This window comes from Acanthochromis polyacanthus, chromosome 19 (assembly GCF_021347895.1).
Source record: "Acanthochromis polyacanthus isolate Apoly-LR-REF ecotype Palm Island chromosome 19, KAUST_Apoly_ChrSc, whole genome shotgun sequence".
Taxonomy (NCBI): domain Eukaryota; kingdom Metazoa; phylum Chordata; class Actinopteri; family Pomacentridae; genus Acanthochromis; species Acanthochromis polyacanthus.
In genome coordinates, this window is record NC_067131.1 from 625,424 (window position 1) to 639,548 (window position 14,125).

The following is a 14,125-nucleotide window of genomic DNA, read 5'->3' on the forward strand; positions in this document are numbered from 1 at the left end:
TCTTTTTGCTTTCCCCCATTCCTTTTCCTCTTTCTTGTATTATTTCTCTGTCTTTTTTCCTCCACTGCTCATCTTTTTTAAACATTTACTTCACTTGTTTGTCTTTTTCTCTTTTCTCCCATCTCTCCATCTCCATGTTCTGTTCTCCCCATCTCTTCTCTCCCTCCCTTCAGTCTCTCTCCTCTCCTTCTCTTTCTTCCTCACTTCTTTCCATCTCTTTCCTCTTCTCCTCACCAACCTTCTCTCACTTCTCTCTGTTGTTTCCCTCTCCTCGTCTCTTCGATCTTCTCTCCTACCTCCCTTCCCCCTCATTCCTCGTCTCAGTTTCAGAAACCCCAGGAGCATTATCCTCCTTTTCGCTTCGGGACGGTCCCGAATGGGAGCACAGAGAGGAACATCCGGAGCAACTACCCCGACATGCACACCCACATGATGAAGTACAACCAGAAGGGGGTGGAGGAAGCTCTGGAAAGCCTGAAAACCGGGTACGGTTCTGCTCACGTTTAAACTCTCGAGCTGAACAGGAAGTTATATTTAACTGAAGTGAGAATAATTATGTTAATTTGTGTGATGCAGCAGAAATTTGACGCTCTTTTGTGTTGTACCTATTTTTGAATCAGGCCGATGTGACGGGTGTATTTTTAGGTGAAGTCATGCCTGGTGCAGCTTCATTTGTATAGAAAAGCTGCTGTCAAACGTCTTCACAAAAGCACCAGCTCACTCCTAAAATACTTGAAGAGACCATTTTGGGACCATTAACTTCAAATTGTGTCTTTTTTATTGATTTTCTCGTGTCAGTGTGGAATGAAAATTCACTTTCAGAGAGCTGGAAGTCGTCTGGAATGTTAATGCATCAGAATGAACATCATGTCACCTTTGATTCTGGTTCAGTTCAGACTAAAGCATCTGAGAGCTGTAGGACTGATAGTGATTCAGTCTAGCAGTGATGGTTTTGACTGTGAGAAGACAACTTTAACTGTGATTTTAATGTGTCAGGTCTCAATTAAAATCAGACAAGTTACTCTGAACTTTGATCCCGATATCTCATCTTTAGGATAAATAACAAGGACTCTGTTCTTTAGTTCTTCAGTTCTTTAATCAGATTGTCTAGATTTGGGTTCAGATGTTCTATGGTGTAAAACAAGCAGGTCAACATTTTAATTAGTCAGATGTTTTAGTTTGTGACCAAATGTCTGCTGGTCTGAGGACGTCCCAACATCACCACCATCAGCTCAAAGCATCGCTGTGCTTCACTTCAGCCTCACAGATTCTGTCTGAATCTTTTCTAGTTGTTTTCCTGGTTGGTGTAAAGAAAAGTCTCTGCTCATTCACTGGCTCTACCACACGAACAGTTACTTTGGCAAAACATTTCCAAAATGCTGACTAAAGGTCCACTGTGATCGAATTCCAATCTCAGGAAACGTTTAGGTTCCTGCAGACAGATTGTTTCTGAGATTACAAAGCAGAAGGTAGTGAAAATCTAAAAACTTATGGTGTGCTTTTGAACATGTTCAGCAGAAAAGTATCTGTATTTAAAGGGGTAAAATGTGCAACAACACTGATAGCATAGGATCCTATAGGAGAGCAGATAGCAAATGAACACAGTTCTAATACATGAGGAGTAAATATGGAAGAACTTAGTGAACTTTTCTCAGACAGAAGGCCTCTTCAGACACGTTGGCTCCATTAAAGTTAATTCACACTGCCATTCAGACAAAGTTTTATCTTCCATTAATCTTCTTCATGGCTTCATTCAGACGTCTTCGACATTCATCACTGAGTATCATTTATCTAAGCTGTGAGTTCTGTTCTCATGATGCTAAAGCTATATTTGTATCGATATAATAGATATTCCTACAGCAGAACAATAGATATTCCTACAGCAGAATAATAGATATTCCTACAGCAGAACAATAGATATTCCTACAGCAGAACAATAGATATTCCTACAGCAGAACAATAGATATTCCTACAGCAGAACAATAGATATTCCTACAGCAGAATAATAGATATTCCTACAGCAGAATAATAGATATTCCTACAGCAGAACAATAGATATTCCTACAGCAGAATAATAGATATTCCTACAGCAGAATAATAGATATTCCTACAGCAGAATAATAGATATTCCTACAGCAGAATAATAGATATTCCTAACTAACGATATGTTTCTGTTTGCAGGAAGCTGGACGCCTTCATCTACGACGCTGCTGTTTTAAACTACATGGCTGGGAAGGATGAGGGCTGCAAACTGGTGACCATCGGCAGCGGGAAAGTGTTCGCCACCACCGGATACGGAATCGCTCTGGAGAAAGACTCCCGCTGGAAGAGACCCATTGACCTGGCACTGCTGCAGTTCCTGGGGGACGGTGGGCACAGATGCAGACTTAGACGACAGAAAGCTCATACCTGCACACAAACACACTTTCCTCAGCTTTATCTGTGTTTATTTCTGTCTCACTGGCACACTGAGTATGAACCGAGGAACTGGCGTTGGTCCACTTCAGTGTGTGCTGCATCAGCAGGGAAGAGGGCTTACAGGGAAGAGTTAATATCCTGGAGAACAGCGGGGAGCATCAGGGATGTGATTATCTCCGTTACACACTCACACACACACAAACACACACCCTACCTACGTACACACCGACAGAAACACACTCACCATGACGGCCGCTGGTGTGGAGTTAATATCCTCCCTCCTCTGAGAGCTTAAGAGCACCCGACGTGCATGCTCACAGTAGCTGTGATGATATAATAACTGGCGTGTTTATGGCCAACATACGGTAACGGAGCGATAAAATGGGCCGTGCTCCCTGCAGACGGCTGCTCAGAGGCTTACATGGAAATGACAGCTAATGGACGATGTGTTCAAGCACTAAGTTCTTTACATATAAATGGATCAGCTTAGTAAAAATGCATTTACATCCCTGAAGAATCAAGACAAAACAGTCATATATATATATATATATACATATACAGAGTGTGTGTTCTGCAGTGAGCAAATACAAGGAGCCTGTTATATTTTGCAGTTTGGGTTCTTTGCTCCACTGGGTCTGAAACAGAATAATAACAATATATTATGCACACAAAATCTGCTTTTCCACTTCACTTATGCCCCCTTAAGCTATATGATATCTACTGAGTGAAATATTCCAACTCATGACTCCACTGTTTTATCGCTACAGCTTCAAGTAGGAATCATACAGAAGTCTTATTTTATACACACATGCTGGATATTTGTGAAAACTCTCCACCAGAATAAATGAGCGGGGAGCTGATTTTACACTTTGATTTGAGAATATTCACATCTAAACTGGATTTGTTTGCAGGAGAGAAGGACAGGGGTTCAAAACATACAAACAAAGTGTTTTTAAAGAGTAAATTGTTTCAAGTCAGTCCATGTGAACTCAAGTTTCCCTGATGAAGAACACATTAATCACTGAGGATGGATCACAAACCAAGACAGAAAACAACTGAACCAAAAGTCTGGAGCCTCAAGCTCTTTGGTGATTCACCTACAAGGCTGCGATATCAAACAGATCCTAAATTATTCTTGTGGCCTCGTCTACAAACAAGAAAATCAAGCAGAATTTCTTTGAATTACCACAAAATGTAAGAAAACTGGCATCAGTAGTTTCCTGTTTGCTCTTCACTCCCAGAAGTTTGGATGCAACCGTTTTCTAACAACAAAACTTTTATCCGCCTCCAAACAGGAAAATCCAGACATGCTGACTGCATTTATGTTACGGAAGAACTTCCACGTTTATGACAAACATCCTCGTCATGCAGCTGGAGGTGGACTGCAGAAAACCAAACTGTTCTCAACCCCAGGACATCAAATACTGAAAGAAAGAATTTAAAAAAAAGACTAATTTCAAAGTGAAAATAGATTCTTATAAAGTCATTTAAATGCACCAGAGGATTTGTGGCTGTACTTGAAAATGTCTGTTCACTCATCATTCCTGTGCAATCAGAGAACTTGATCAGTTTGGGGGCATTAAGGTTTTGCTGTTGTTGCTGCCAGAGGGGCATCTACTAAATACTGACCTAACAGGGGTAAATACTCACACCGTCACTTAGTGTAGATGCTGTATTTTTAAATAACTGACATTATTTTGTGGAAATCTGTTTTCGCTTTGACAGGAATAAGTCTTTTTTTGTAAATGAATGTCAGAAAAGCCAAATTATACTGACCCAGATGGACCATTTAAAAGCTTTAGAATAGGACCACTTTAAAGGGGATGAATACTTATAATACTGTAGGGTCTGTATCTTAGAGTAATTCTAGTGTCATATCATGTGTTCTTTGTTCTGAAACGTCATCTCACACCCTCTTCCTGCTCATATTTCTCCCTTTTATCGCCTCTTTCCCCCAAACCTCCGTCCCTCCAGGAGACACCCAGCGCCTGGAGACGGTCTGGTTGTCGGGAATCTGCCAGAACGAGAAGAACGAAGTGATGAGCAGCAAGCTGGACATCGACAACATGGCAGGCGTCTTCTACATGCTTCTGGTGGCGATGGGCCTCAGCCTGCTGGTGTTTGCCTGGGAACATCTGCTCTACTGGAAGCTCCGACATTCCCTACACAAATCCCAGAAACTGGACTTCCTGTTGGCCATCAGCAGGGTGAGATCTGCACGTCTGCCACTATACTGTGACGTTGTTTTTGTGGAAGAGCCGGGCTGTTTTTGCATCCTTGATTGGTTTGATTGAAGACGTGGGGCTGAGAAGCTGCTTCACTAATTTTTACATTGAATATTCAGTGAAGTGACTGATTGGCCTGCTGTAATTGGATTAGCTGTAGAACAGCTTGATGGGGAGATTGAAAGACTGCCTGGTCCATTATTTTGTCTTTAAGTGGTTCGTTGGCTTTTTCTCAGTCTAATGTGCTGTTTTACATGAAGGAGCAGTTATGTGATGATAAATTATTGCAAATGGCTGTATTTGCATGTAATTACATGGAATCATTGGAGGACCTTGTTATAATATTAGCTAAAATGGAACAGCATTCTTATTAAGAATGAGAAGGGAGGGGAGAGATAAAAGACAGAAAAGCAGCTCTAATTCTGGCGTTTACTCAGCATTTAACTTTGATTGCCAATGTTCATTTGCAATTAGCCTAAATCACTACCCAGTTTGTTGATAATGTTGTTTGGGAATGTGGTTATTGAGGCAAAAAGCTCTGGCTGAAGCTACAGCCAGGGAAATGTCCATGGACTGCAGCCTCCTACTGTGTAATTATACCATTGTGCCTGGATCTGGGTTTTATCAGATTAACGGCTAAATGACTATCAGATCATTAATCCGTACGGGGCGGCCCCAAGGACCAAATTAAATTTGGCTCTTTCAGGATCTCTCAGCCAACTGTAAGCAGAGAGCAGCCATGGGATTTGGCTCTTTGTTTGTCCATGGAGTTAGAGACTGTTCTGTAAAGGACTTTAGGCGTTTGTGTCCGTGTCCGTTTACTGGGGCAATCCTTTCAGCTTAAACCATTTTTCTTTGAGTCCCGGGAGAATACATAATGAATTTGTGACTAAGACTCGCCTCAGTGATAAAATTGAGATATTAATGAAATCAGTTTTTCTTCAACTGCCAGTGGGGTTTTTATGAAAGAGGTAGGTCAACACTTTGAGATTCACAAATTGGTTAAAATCCCATCTATGAAATTGTCCCTTTAGGACCACTGGAGCAATTCAAGGTCAAACAGTTTGTGGACTTAATTACCACTGACTTGTTAATTTACTTTTCTTTTTCATCTGTCTCTTTCTTCATCAGGGTATTTACAGTTGTTTCAACGGAGTGGAGGATCCTGGCCATTCCTCCGGTTTGGCCAAACCTGACCTGACCTCCAATTACGCTCAAGCAAACATGCTGAAGATGCTTCGCACTGCCAAAGACCTGGTCTCCACTGCCAATGTTGAGTGTTCCCTGGACAACGCCACAAAGACCATCGAGCAGCTGAGCCGTCATGGTGGTAGCTTGCCTGTTCGTGTGCCACAAGTTTCCACGGAGGCTGTACCGGGAGGGTTTGCTTACATCACAGAGAACCACTGCTCTCTTCCTCAGCGCTCTCTAACCCCACCTCTGACTACCGTGACGTCTCTGAAGCAGCAGAGAGGCGTGACCAGGCCGACTCCACTGCGATACACGCTTCCAACACGCTCAGCTTCGTGTCTATATGACAGACCGCTTCCTGTGTCCAGCCTCAGCAGCCCGCACCTGGCTGTAGGTGAACCACTCCCTCATCAGCACCCACATCACTACCAGACCACCGGGAGACTCTACGTAGACACCCATCCTCACTCACCCTTCATCTCCTACACTGACCTCCAGCTGCCCGACATCTACACCTCACATCCCGTCTCCTCGCCCCAAAGCCAGCACGTCTATGCTGGATTCTCCCGACGAAAAAGGAGGTCCAAGAGTTTTCAGTGTGACGATGGGGATATAGAGAGGAGAATCCACGGGGACCAAGAAAAGGCCGACAAAAGTCCCGTCTGCCTGAGTGAGCTCAAAGCCAACCACCTCCAAGACAACCACATCTCTGCCCCGAGCGTGGACAACATCTACTCCGAGGAGGGGATATGTCCTCGAGTGGACAACTACAGCTCCTGGCCTCCAGAGGACCTGGTGCTGAGGGGGAGACGCAGACATCGCCGCCCATCATTTCTTAAAGCAACCTGGGGCAGCGAGCAGATCCACCAGCTTGATGAATCCCAGTCGTCCCTGTCCAGCCAGTCACCTTCCACCCTGCCGGACCTGTTCCCATGCATTCTTACTCCGACCACACCATCCAAGGCCTACAACCCTGCCCATCTAAGAAACAACCTGTGCCTCCCAAGGAACCAGGCCTACCTCCACATCAGGGAGGACCAGAGGAAGCCAAATGGGCGCAAAGGCCAGAGGCTGCGCTACTCCCACTCCGCCCACTTGCCCACATACGGAGAAGCAGTGCGACACGGGACTGGGTTAGGGCGGGGTATGGTTCGTAGAGCCACTAGCTTGCTGAGCAGACAGTATGCCCACTACCTGAACTCCTACCCTGGACTACCCCTCTACCACGGCCCCCTGGACCTGCAGCACCACAGCCAGGCCTCCAGCAGCCACCCCAGCCCCAGCCCGGTGTGCCAGCTGCTGGCTTGTGGTGGTGGGCGATGTGGGGGCCAGCGGGCCCTGCTGTACCAGGACAGTGTTTATGGGGCCTACGGGGTCTATCAGGGGTCCCAGACTGGATCAGAGGCTCAGGCAGGTCAGGGAGCAGGGGGTCAGCCTATGGGGAGCCCCTGTGTGCTGCGACCCTGGCGACGGGTGTCCAGTCTGGAATCAGAAGTCTGATTGAAACCATAAGGACCTCTTAAGACGATACAGAAGACTCTTAAACATTACCACTGTGGGGAGAGTTTACTGGTTAGATTAATGTGGAGAGGTAAAGTTAAGGTTTGAAGTAACTGTTGGTTTTCTGTTTGTGTGGTAAACAACAGAAGTTCAGGTCTCCAGATGTTCCAGATGTTTAGGACTGATGTGATGCACACCACCGAAGAAGACTGCACTGTTGCCAGTTTACCTTGAGAGATCTGTGGAAAGTTCCAGGTTTAGCTCACTTGCTGCTTTCCTACGAACAACGCTTGTGTGTTGTCTGTGCTTTAATGTGCACTAAGATTCCCAACAGTCCATGGTGTTGGTGCATGGTTAAACTATAACCAGAGGTTTCATGCTGTGTGTTTGTTGTGTATATTTTCTCGTGGATGGTTGGGATTCAGTCTTGGGTGTCGTCTAGTGGATGAACCATTTACAGACTGGAGAGAAACGGTGGAGGAATGAGGGATTGTCTCTTTAAAATGCACCAAAAACAAGCAGCCACTGTAGCACGATGTCTGAAGCCAGATGTGACGTGAAGAGTTTAATTCCAACACGGGACATTAAATATTAAAACACTTTGACTCGAGATACAGAAAAGCAGCAGTTTTCTAGAATGAAATAATCATTTTGAGACATCTGTTGATGAATTTCAGGTACCTTCTTTAAATATTTATAATGTTTTGGAGCTAAACCCTTCACATCTTCATTTAGTGATGAGTTAGAGGAAGAAGCCGTCCATATGAACACAATCTGCAAAGTGACGACAGTTTGGGACAGCACTGACCAGCACTAGGTGTCTTAAACCATGGACTCTTGTTCCTCACTGGGTCTCACTGAGGCCTCAGTACAGCACAACATCACACAGGGCCTCACCTTAAATCAATTCTGTATTCTAAGTACTATATCAATATAGAGAAACGTGTTATTTCAGGCTTGTTAGTGTCATATTCATGTATTCTACATATAAGAATTTATAGTCACTGTTTTTCTAAACACATTTCTGGCACACTGAGTTTTTCTTTTTGTAAAACTGTTGCTGATTTACTGAAACATTTGTTATTACCGTATTAATTCTCTTAGTTGGCCTATATAAAGATTTTCATCACTCTCTGTTTTCCACTCTTTTATATTCCCTCATCATCCCTCTTTTCCCGTCTCTAACTGTTTAATGATCAAATTTAAATGAGGTAATTGAAAGCTATTCTAGTATCTATATTACCTGGTTCCCTCACCCTGTACTTAATCACTTAGACCAATTAAAGAGCATTTTTGGAAGAACATGCGCTTGTGCCGCTTCTTTCTAAAGCCTTGATCTTTCTGCCTTTTCGTAGCTCGTGGAGAAAAATGGTGTTTTAATGGAAAAAGGCTTGCTAGACATTCTGAGTATTCTTGCCAAGAGCCAGAAAACTCTCTCATGTGTACGCTAAATATGAAGCTGCTGCTAACAGCCCAGTGTTGTAGCAAAGACTAGAAAATCTGCTTTACATCACATCTAAAGTTAGTCTGAATGGTCATTGCTCTTTGTTTGTTTGAACAAAAACAAAAGAGCAAAAATTAGAAGTTGTGGTCTCACTAAGGTTCTGTATCTGGGACTTAAAATGTAGGATTTTGTGGTAGATAAAAGATGCATTTTCTTTGCTTTGCATAAAGTCACACTGTAATAAACTGCCATAAAAATAGAGCAGAATTCTAACAGCAGTGTTTCTCAAAAATGTGGTTAAAATCTGATGGTTTTTTTGGAAAACAAGAATGACAGTTAACAATAGGCTGCTGTAAAAACTGAGTGTGACCTGAACAAAAAAATCACAACCAAATGACACAAAACAGGAACAAAAAACCCACAAACACAAAACCTCCAGAGAGGACACACAACCACACAGACAAGGTACAAAACAACAAAAACCCACAAATAAGGCAAAAGAAAAATGAAAAAACGACCAAGAAAAACTACACAAACCCACACAAACTTGACACAAAACAACAGAAATGTTACACAAAATGAAACAACAATCACACAAACAAGACACCGAAGAACAATGAGACACAATGAAGCGCAAAGGAGACAAAACGACACATTAAACGACACAAAGAAGACAGAACAGAAAAATGAGACACAAAATGACATCTGCCCCATCAAGACATGAAACAACACAATTACGATACAAAAAGATAACAAGACACAAAACGACAAATGAGGGGAAAAAACCCAGACAACATGACAAGACCGAGACACAAAACAGTAGAACGGAGACATAAAACAACACAAAATGACACAAACAAGACACAATAACGGTCAGAAAAAACAGGAAAGAGGTAAAACTGTCCCACAAGACATGAAACAACATAAACAAAAGAAAAAGACACAAAAAGACACAAATGAGATGCAAAATGGCAGAAAATAGTTACAAAAAACAAAGTGACACAAACAAGACAAAAGAAAAATCAGACTCAGCATGACAAAAACAAAACCCAAACTACAGTTAATGATTGAAGACCTCCATTTATCACAAACACAAACATGTAGTGTAATGTGCAGTTAAATGTATCAGTATGGCACAAATACAGTATGTTCTTGGAAAGGCTAGTTGTAGTCTAGAAACAGAAAAGCTCATTTCTACTGTAGATGACTCCAAGTTACAGCTGTGACGCTAATAATGTCGGTAAAAAACTGGCAGTAACTTTACATTAAAATGTATGACAGTGCATACAGGCTTGTTCTGGCTGTTTCCAGGTTTAATGCTAAGCTAACTGACTGCTTGCTACACTGTCTTATTTACTGTATTGTATTTCCCAAAACTTTTCATTAAAGGTTAAAAAAGGACAAAACAGATGAGTTGGAAAGAGGGGGAAAAGAAGAGCAGATGCAGAAGAGGATCTGGTCGGCGATCAAAGCGTCCTCCTCTGATCTGTCGAATGGAGGTCAGTCATCTGCTGCAGCATCCAGGAGGACTTTCCTTCTGCTGTTTGGGTCACATGGCGGCTGACTGACACGAATACGACTGGAGAGGAAAAAAAACAAGAAAAAAAATCGGCTCAACCAATGCAGTGAACTCCCAGCCCGATCTCACGAGGATTCGTGAAACTGTCACGTAAGTTTTAGTTTCGGTTTCGTGCGCACCAACACGATTTCGTCATGTTTTTCGTGCCGCTCACCACGAAATGCGCACCAATGTATTTTAAACGGCGGACTTTTCGTGCCACCCAGAACGTATTTCAAACGAATGTGTGTATTATATTTTTAATGTAAAACCATGGCGAATCCAACGCTATATTTTGCATGACATCGTCCCTAACCATAACCCTAACCATAACCATAACCCGGTGGTACACTTACCTTTTTTTTTTTTTTTTTTTTTTTTTTTTTTTTCCCCAATTTGCATAGGAATTTCAAGAATGTCCGGCGGCCGGCGGCCGCAAACGCGATCACACAAGCAGTATACGCCGATGGACAGCTTAGATCGTCATGAATCCGCTGGTATAAACCACTTTCAGCTGTGATTACCACAGCGGGTTTCGTTGTGAGCAACACGAAAAACATTTCGTGGTGAGCGGCACGAAAAACATGACGAAATCGTGTTGGTGCGCACGAAAAAGAAACAAAAAATTTACGTAACAGTTTCACGAATCCCCGTGAGACCGTGTTGGAACTCCACAAGGTTTCTGTGGAGGTTTGGTGAACCTGTAGTCATGACATGGCCTAAAATTTACTCCTGAAGCACGACCGGGGAAAGACCAGCTACTTCAGCTCAAGGTGACCTGTTGCCATGGCAATTACTCTCCCTCTATGCTGTTATCATGAGGAGATAATACTCCATTCAGGAGGCCAGATGAGTAATGTTGAGCAGTCCAAACATTGAGCGCTTTGATTTTTCTATTACTCTGGGCTTTGTTACTGCAGCACTGCCTCGGGTTGGACCATAATATTGATTTAATCCTCCACTCACCTATGATCCCATATTTTTAGAGTTTGGTTTAATTGCAATTCTTTTCATCCCTGAAGAGCACAAAGGCCTCAGCATCATTTGGTAATTAAGACCTGCTTGTCGGTCAACCAGAAACCTGGATTTACACAAGTGGAGGTTGATTTGATCTGTTTTTGGTAGAAAAGTCTGGAAGTATGGATATACAGAAGGAAAATATATGAAGAAAAAGCTTTTACTGAAATGGTCACAGCTGAACATGAGTGAAACCAAACTTCTCTCAATGCTTGTAATCCTGCCGTTTATAGAAGACAAAGTTAAAATCAGGAGAGTAAATGAAAGTGACTTTGTATTTTTAGACTAAATTATTTTCCAAAATAACTACACGCTTCTACTCATGTGTCATATTCCATAAAATGATGTTGGAATGCTTTAATCACAGAATCTGCTCTAGAAAGGAGGTGTTTGTTGAATAAATAGACATCAGTGGATGAGCTGATTGGTTGATTACGTAAAACTTCAGCACACTGAGGTTCATTTGCAGCTGTGAAAAATAATCCTGCAACAGAAGGGGAAACATGATTTTACATGTCATATTACAGTTACTGAGTTATTGAATAATCAGTTTGTGTTTACAGGGCATCAATAAAATGCCTTCTAGGGACTTGTATGTTAGTGTAACGTAAAGAAGGAAAAACATGACATATCTGGGTAAAAGCTTGGGGTTTAAAACCTAAAAATAGCATAAATATTATTACGATAATCAACAGTTCACTACCAGACTCAATACTGACAAAATTATCTACAACACTGTTTGGTGGAATATAGTGTCTACAAAAGAGACTGCAGTGTATGAAGGTTTTTAATAAATATGTGTGCATTCTTAATATATTTCATGGTTTTTAGTTTGTTTTTACTGTATATCCATGTCATATAAAACAACATTTAATTTTAATGATTTTTAGTAGAAATCAAACAGAAGGATGAGAAATAAAAACATAAACCTACAAAAATGTGTTAAGAAACACAACAAACCCAGATGGACCACACAGTACAGAACAATAAAGGAGTTAGCATCAGTCTGTTCTGTTGGATGTACGGTAACGCTGAGCAGCTCACATGAATCTGATTTAGTTTTAGATTTGTATCAAGAAGAGGAGATATCCGTGACTTTGAAATGCAATCATTGGGCACAGATGGCAGGAGCTTCAGCCACAAAGACCGCTCCACTGGTTCATGTTTTAACAGAAACCATGAATCTGCATTTAGACCAATGGAAAGACATTAGTAGGAAGGGTCAGAAACTAGTCAACAGAATGCATTTGATGGCAGCCACATTAATGTGATTGTTACGTTCCAACCTCTAAGGTAGCTGGAGGCAACAAAAATAACCAGATGTTACTGGTTCAGGCGAAGGATTTATTGCTTGGTGGCGAATGGAACATAAAAGTGACAATAAAAAAAAAGACTGGTGAGTGTTGCTCAATCAAAGAACAGAATATAACAAAACAAACAGAGTTTTTAAACTATCTAAACCCAAAACAAAGTAACTAAACCCCCCCAGCCAATCATAAGTACATCAGCACCCACCACCAGTAACAAAAGCTAATACAAAGAGTGCAAAAACAAACTAAACAAAACTGGTGCTCTCTATCCTGGTAGGAGGCATCTCTTCTAGGATGTCCAGATCTACCGTACACAAGGACTAACTGAACAGCTAGAAGATTATGAATGATGTGAATTATCTGCTATGTATGACATGATCTCAACCTCGTTTAACAGCGATGGTGGATTTCAGACAGAGGTCTTCAACACCGTCATCAAACAACAAATAATTGAATATTGTCTGAAAGAACGGAGCTTCAGTCCTCAGAGAATGAAGCTGTTCTGGTGATTCAACACCTTACTAAGACATTTTATGTTGAGTTTTCCTCTAATTTGTCACCCATCTGTAGTTTATAGTCCATTTTATAACAGCTATGGACATACAGTGATGTGAAAAAGTATTTGCCCCCCTACAGAAATCTTCTGTTTCTGCATATTTCACACACTTAAATGTTTCTGATCAACAAACTAATATTTATATTTATTGAATATTAAACAGAGATTACCCATAAAACACAAAATGCAGTTTTTAATGATCATTTATGAAAGATTAATTGAAACCATCATCACCCTGTGGAAAAGTTATTGCCCCCCTAAACCTAATAACTGACTGGCCGCCCATAGCAGCAACAATGACGGTTAAATGTTTGTGATCTGTCTGTAAAACCTTCATTTTGTTCTTTTTGAGCCATTCAGAGGTGGACTTGATTTTGTGCTTTCATTGGGTCTTTGTCATGCTGCAGAATTTGGTCATTTGGTAGCTAAGGGGGCAATAACTTTTCCACTTTGGGCAAGAGGGACTGGATGGCATTTTACCTTCAAAAAATAAAATCATCAACTAAAAGCTGCTTTTGTGTTTTCTTGGGTTGTCTTTGTCTTACATTAAAATTAGTCTGATGATGTGAAACATGTGAGGGACAAATAAGCAAAAATAGAAGATTTCTGTTAAATACTTTGTCCTGGCATCTGTTTGACCCTGTTTATACCTCATTATTCAGTCAAGTACACCACTTAGAATGATTTACTTGTAGCTCGCTCTGAATGCACACGTTTGCCCTCATTTACTTCACTTGACCTGCAGCTACCAGTGAGCGTCTCCATCGTTTCTCGTTTGTACATATTAACATCTCTGCAGCCTGTAAGCGTTCTGAATGCTCACTTTAAATGTTTCATTGTGATGCTGATATAAAAGGCTGTTCACTTCTGGCTCTCCATTACTCAGTAATCATCCAGAAGAGCTTC

The 14,125-nt window shown here is 41.7% G+C and overlaps 2 protein-coding genes across 3 annotated transcripts in view; one reads left to right on the forward strand and one right to left on the reverse strand.

The window, feature by feature from the left end:
* LOC110959431 (glutamate receptor ionotropic, NMDA 2C-like) overlaps nt 1–8,636 on the forward strand; it is a 60,305-nt gene extending 51,669 nt beyond the window's left edge. Inside the window, exons 13-16 of the mRNA XM_022206296.2 lie at nt 325–485; nt 2,182–2,369; nt 4,393–4,625; nt 5,775–8,636. Coding sequence (XP_022061988.2) covers nt 325–485; nt 2,182–2,369; nt 4,393–4,625; nt 5,775–7,334 — 2,142 coding nt within the window. The 3' untranslated portion in view covers nt 7,335–8,636. The remainder of the gene's footprint in view (nt 1–324; nt 486–2,181; nt 2,370–4,392; nt 4,626–5,774) is intronic.
* si:ch73-127m5.2 (uncharacterized protein LOC561202 homolog) overlaps nt 1–14,125 on the reverse strand; it is a 179,108-nt gene that overhangs the window by 85,688 nt on the left and 79,295 nt on the right. The window lies entirely within an intron of this gene.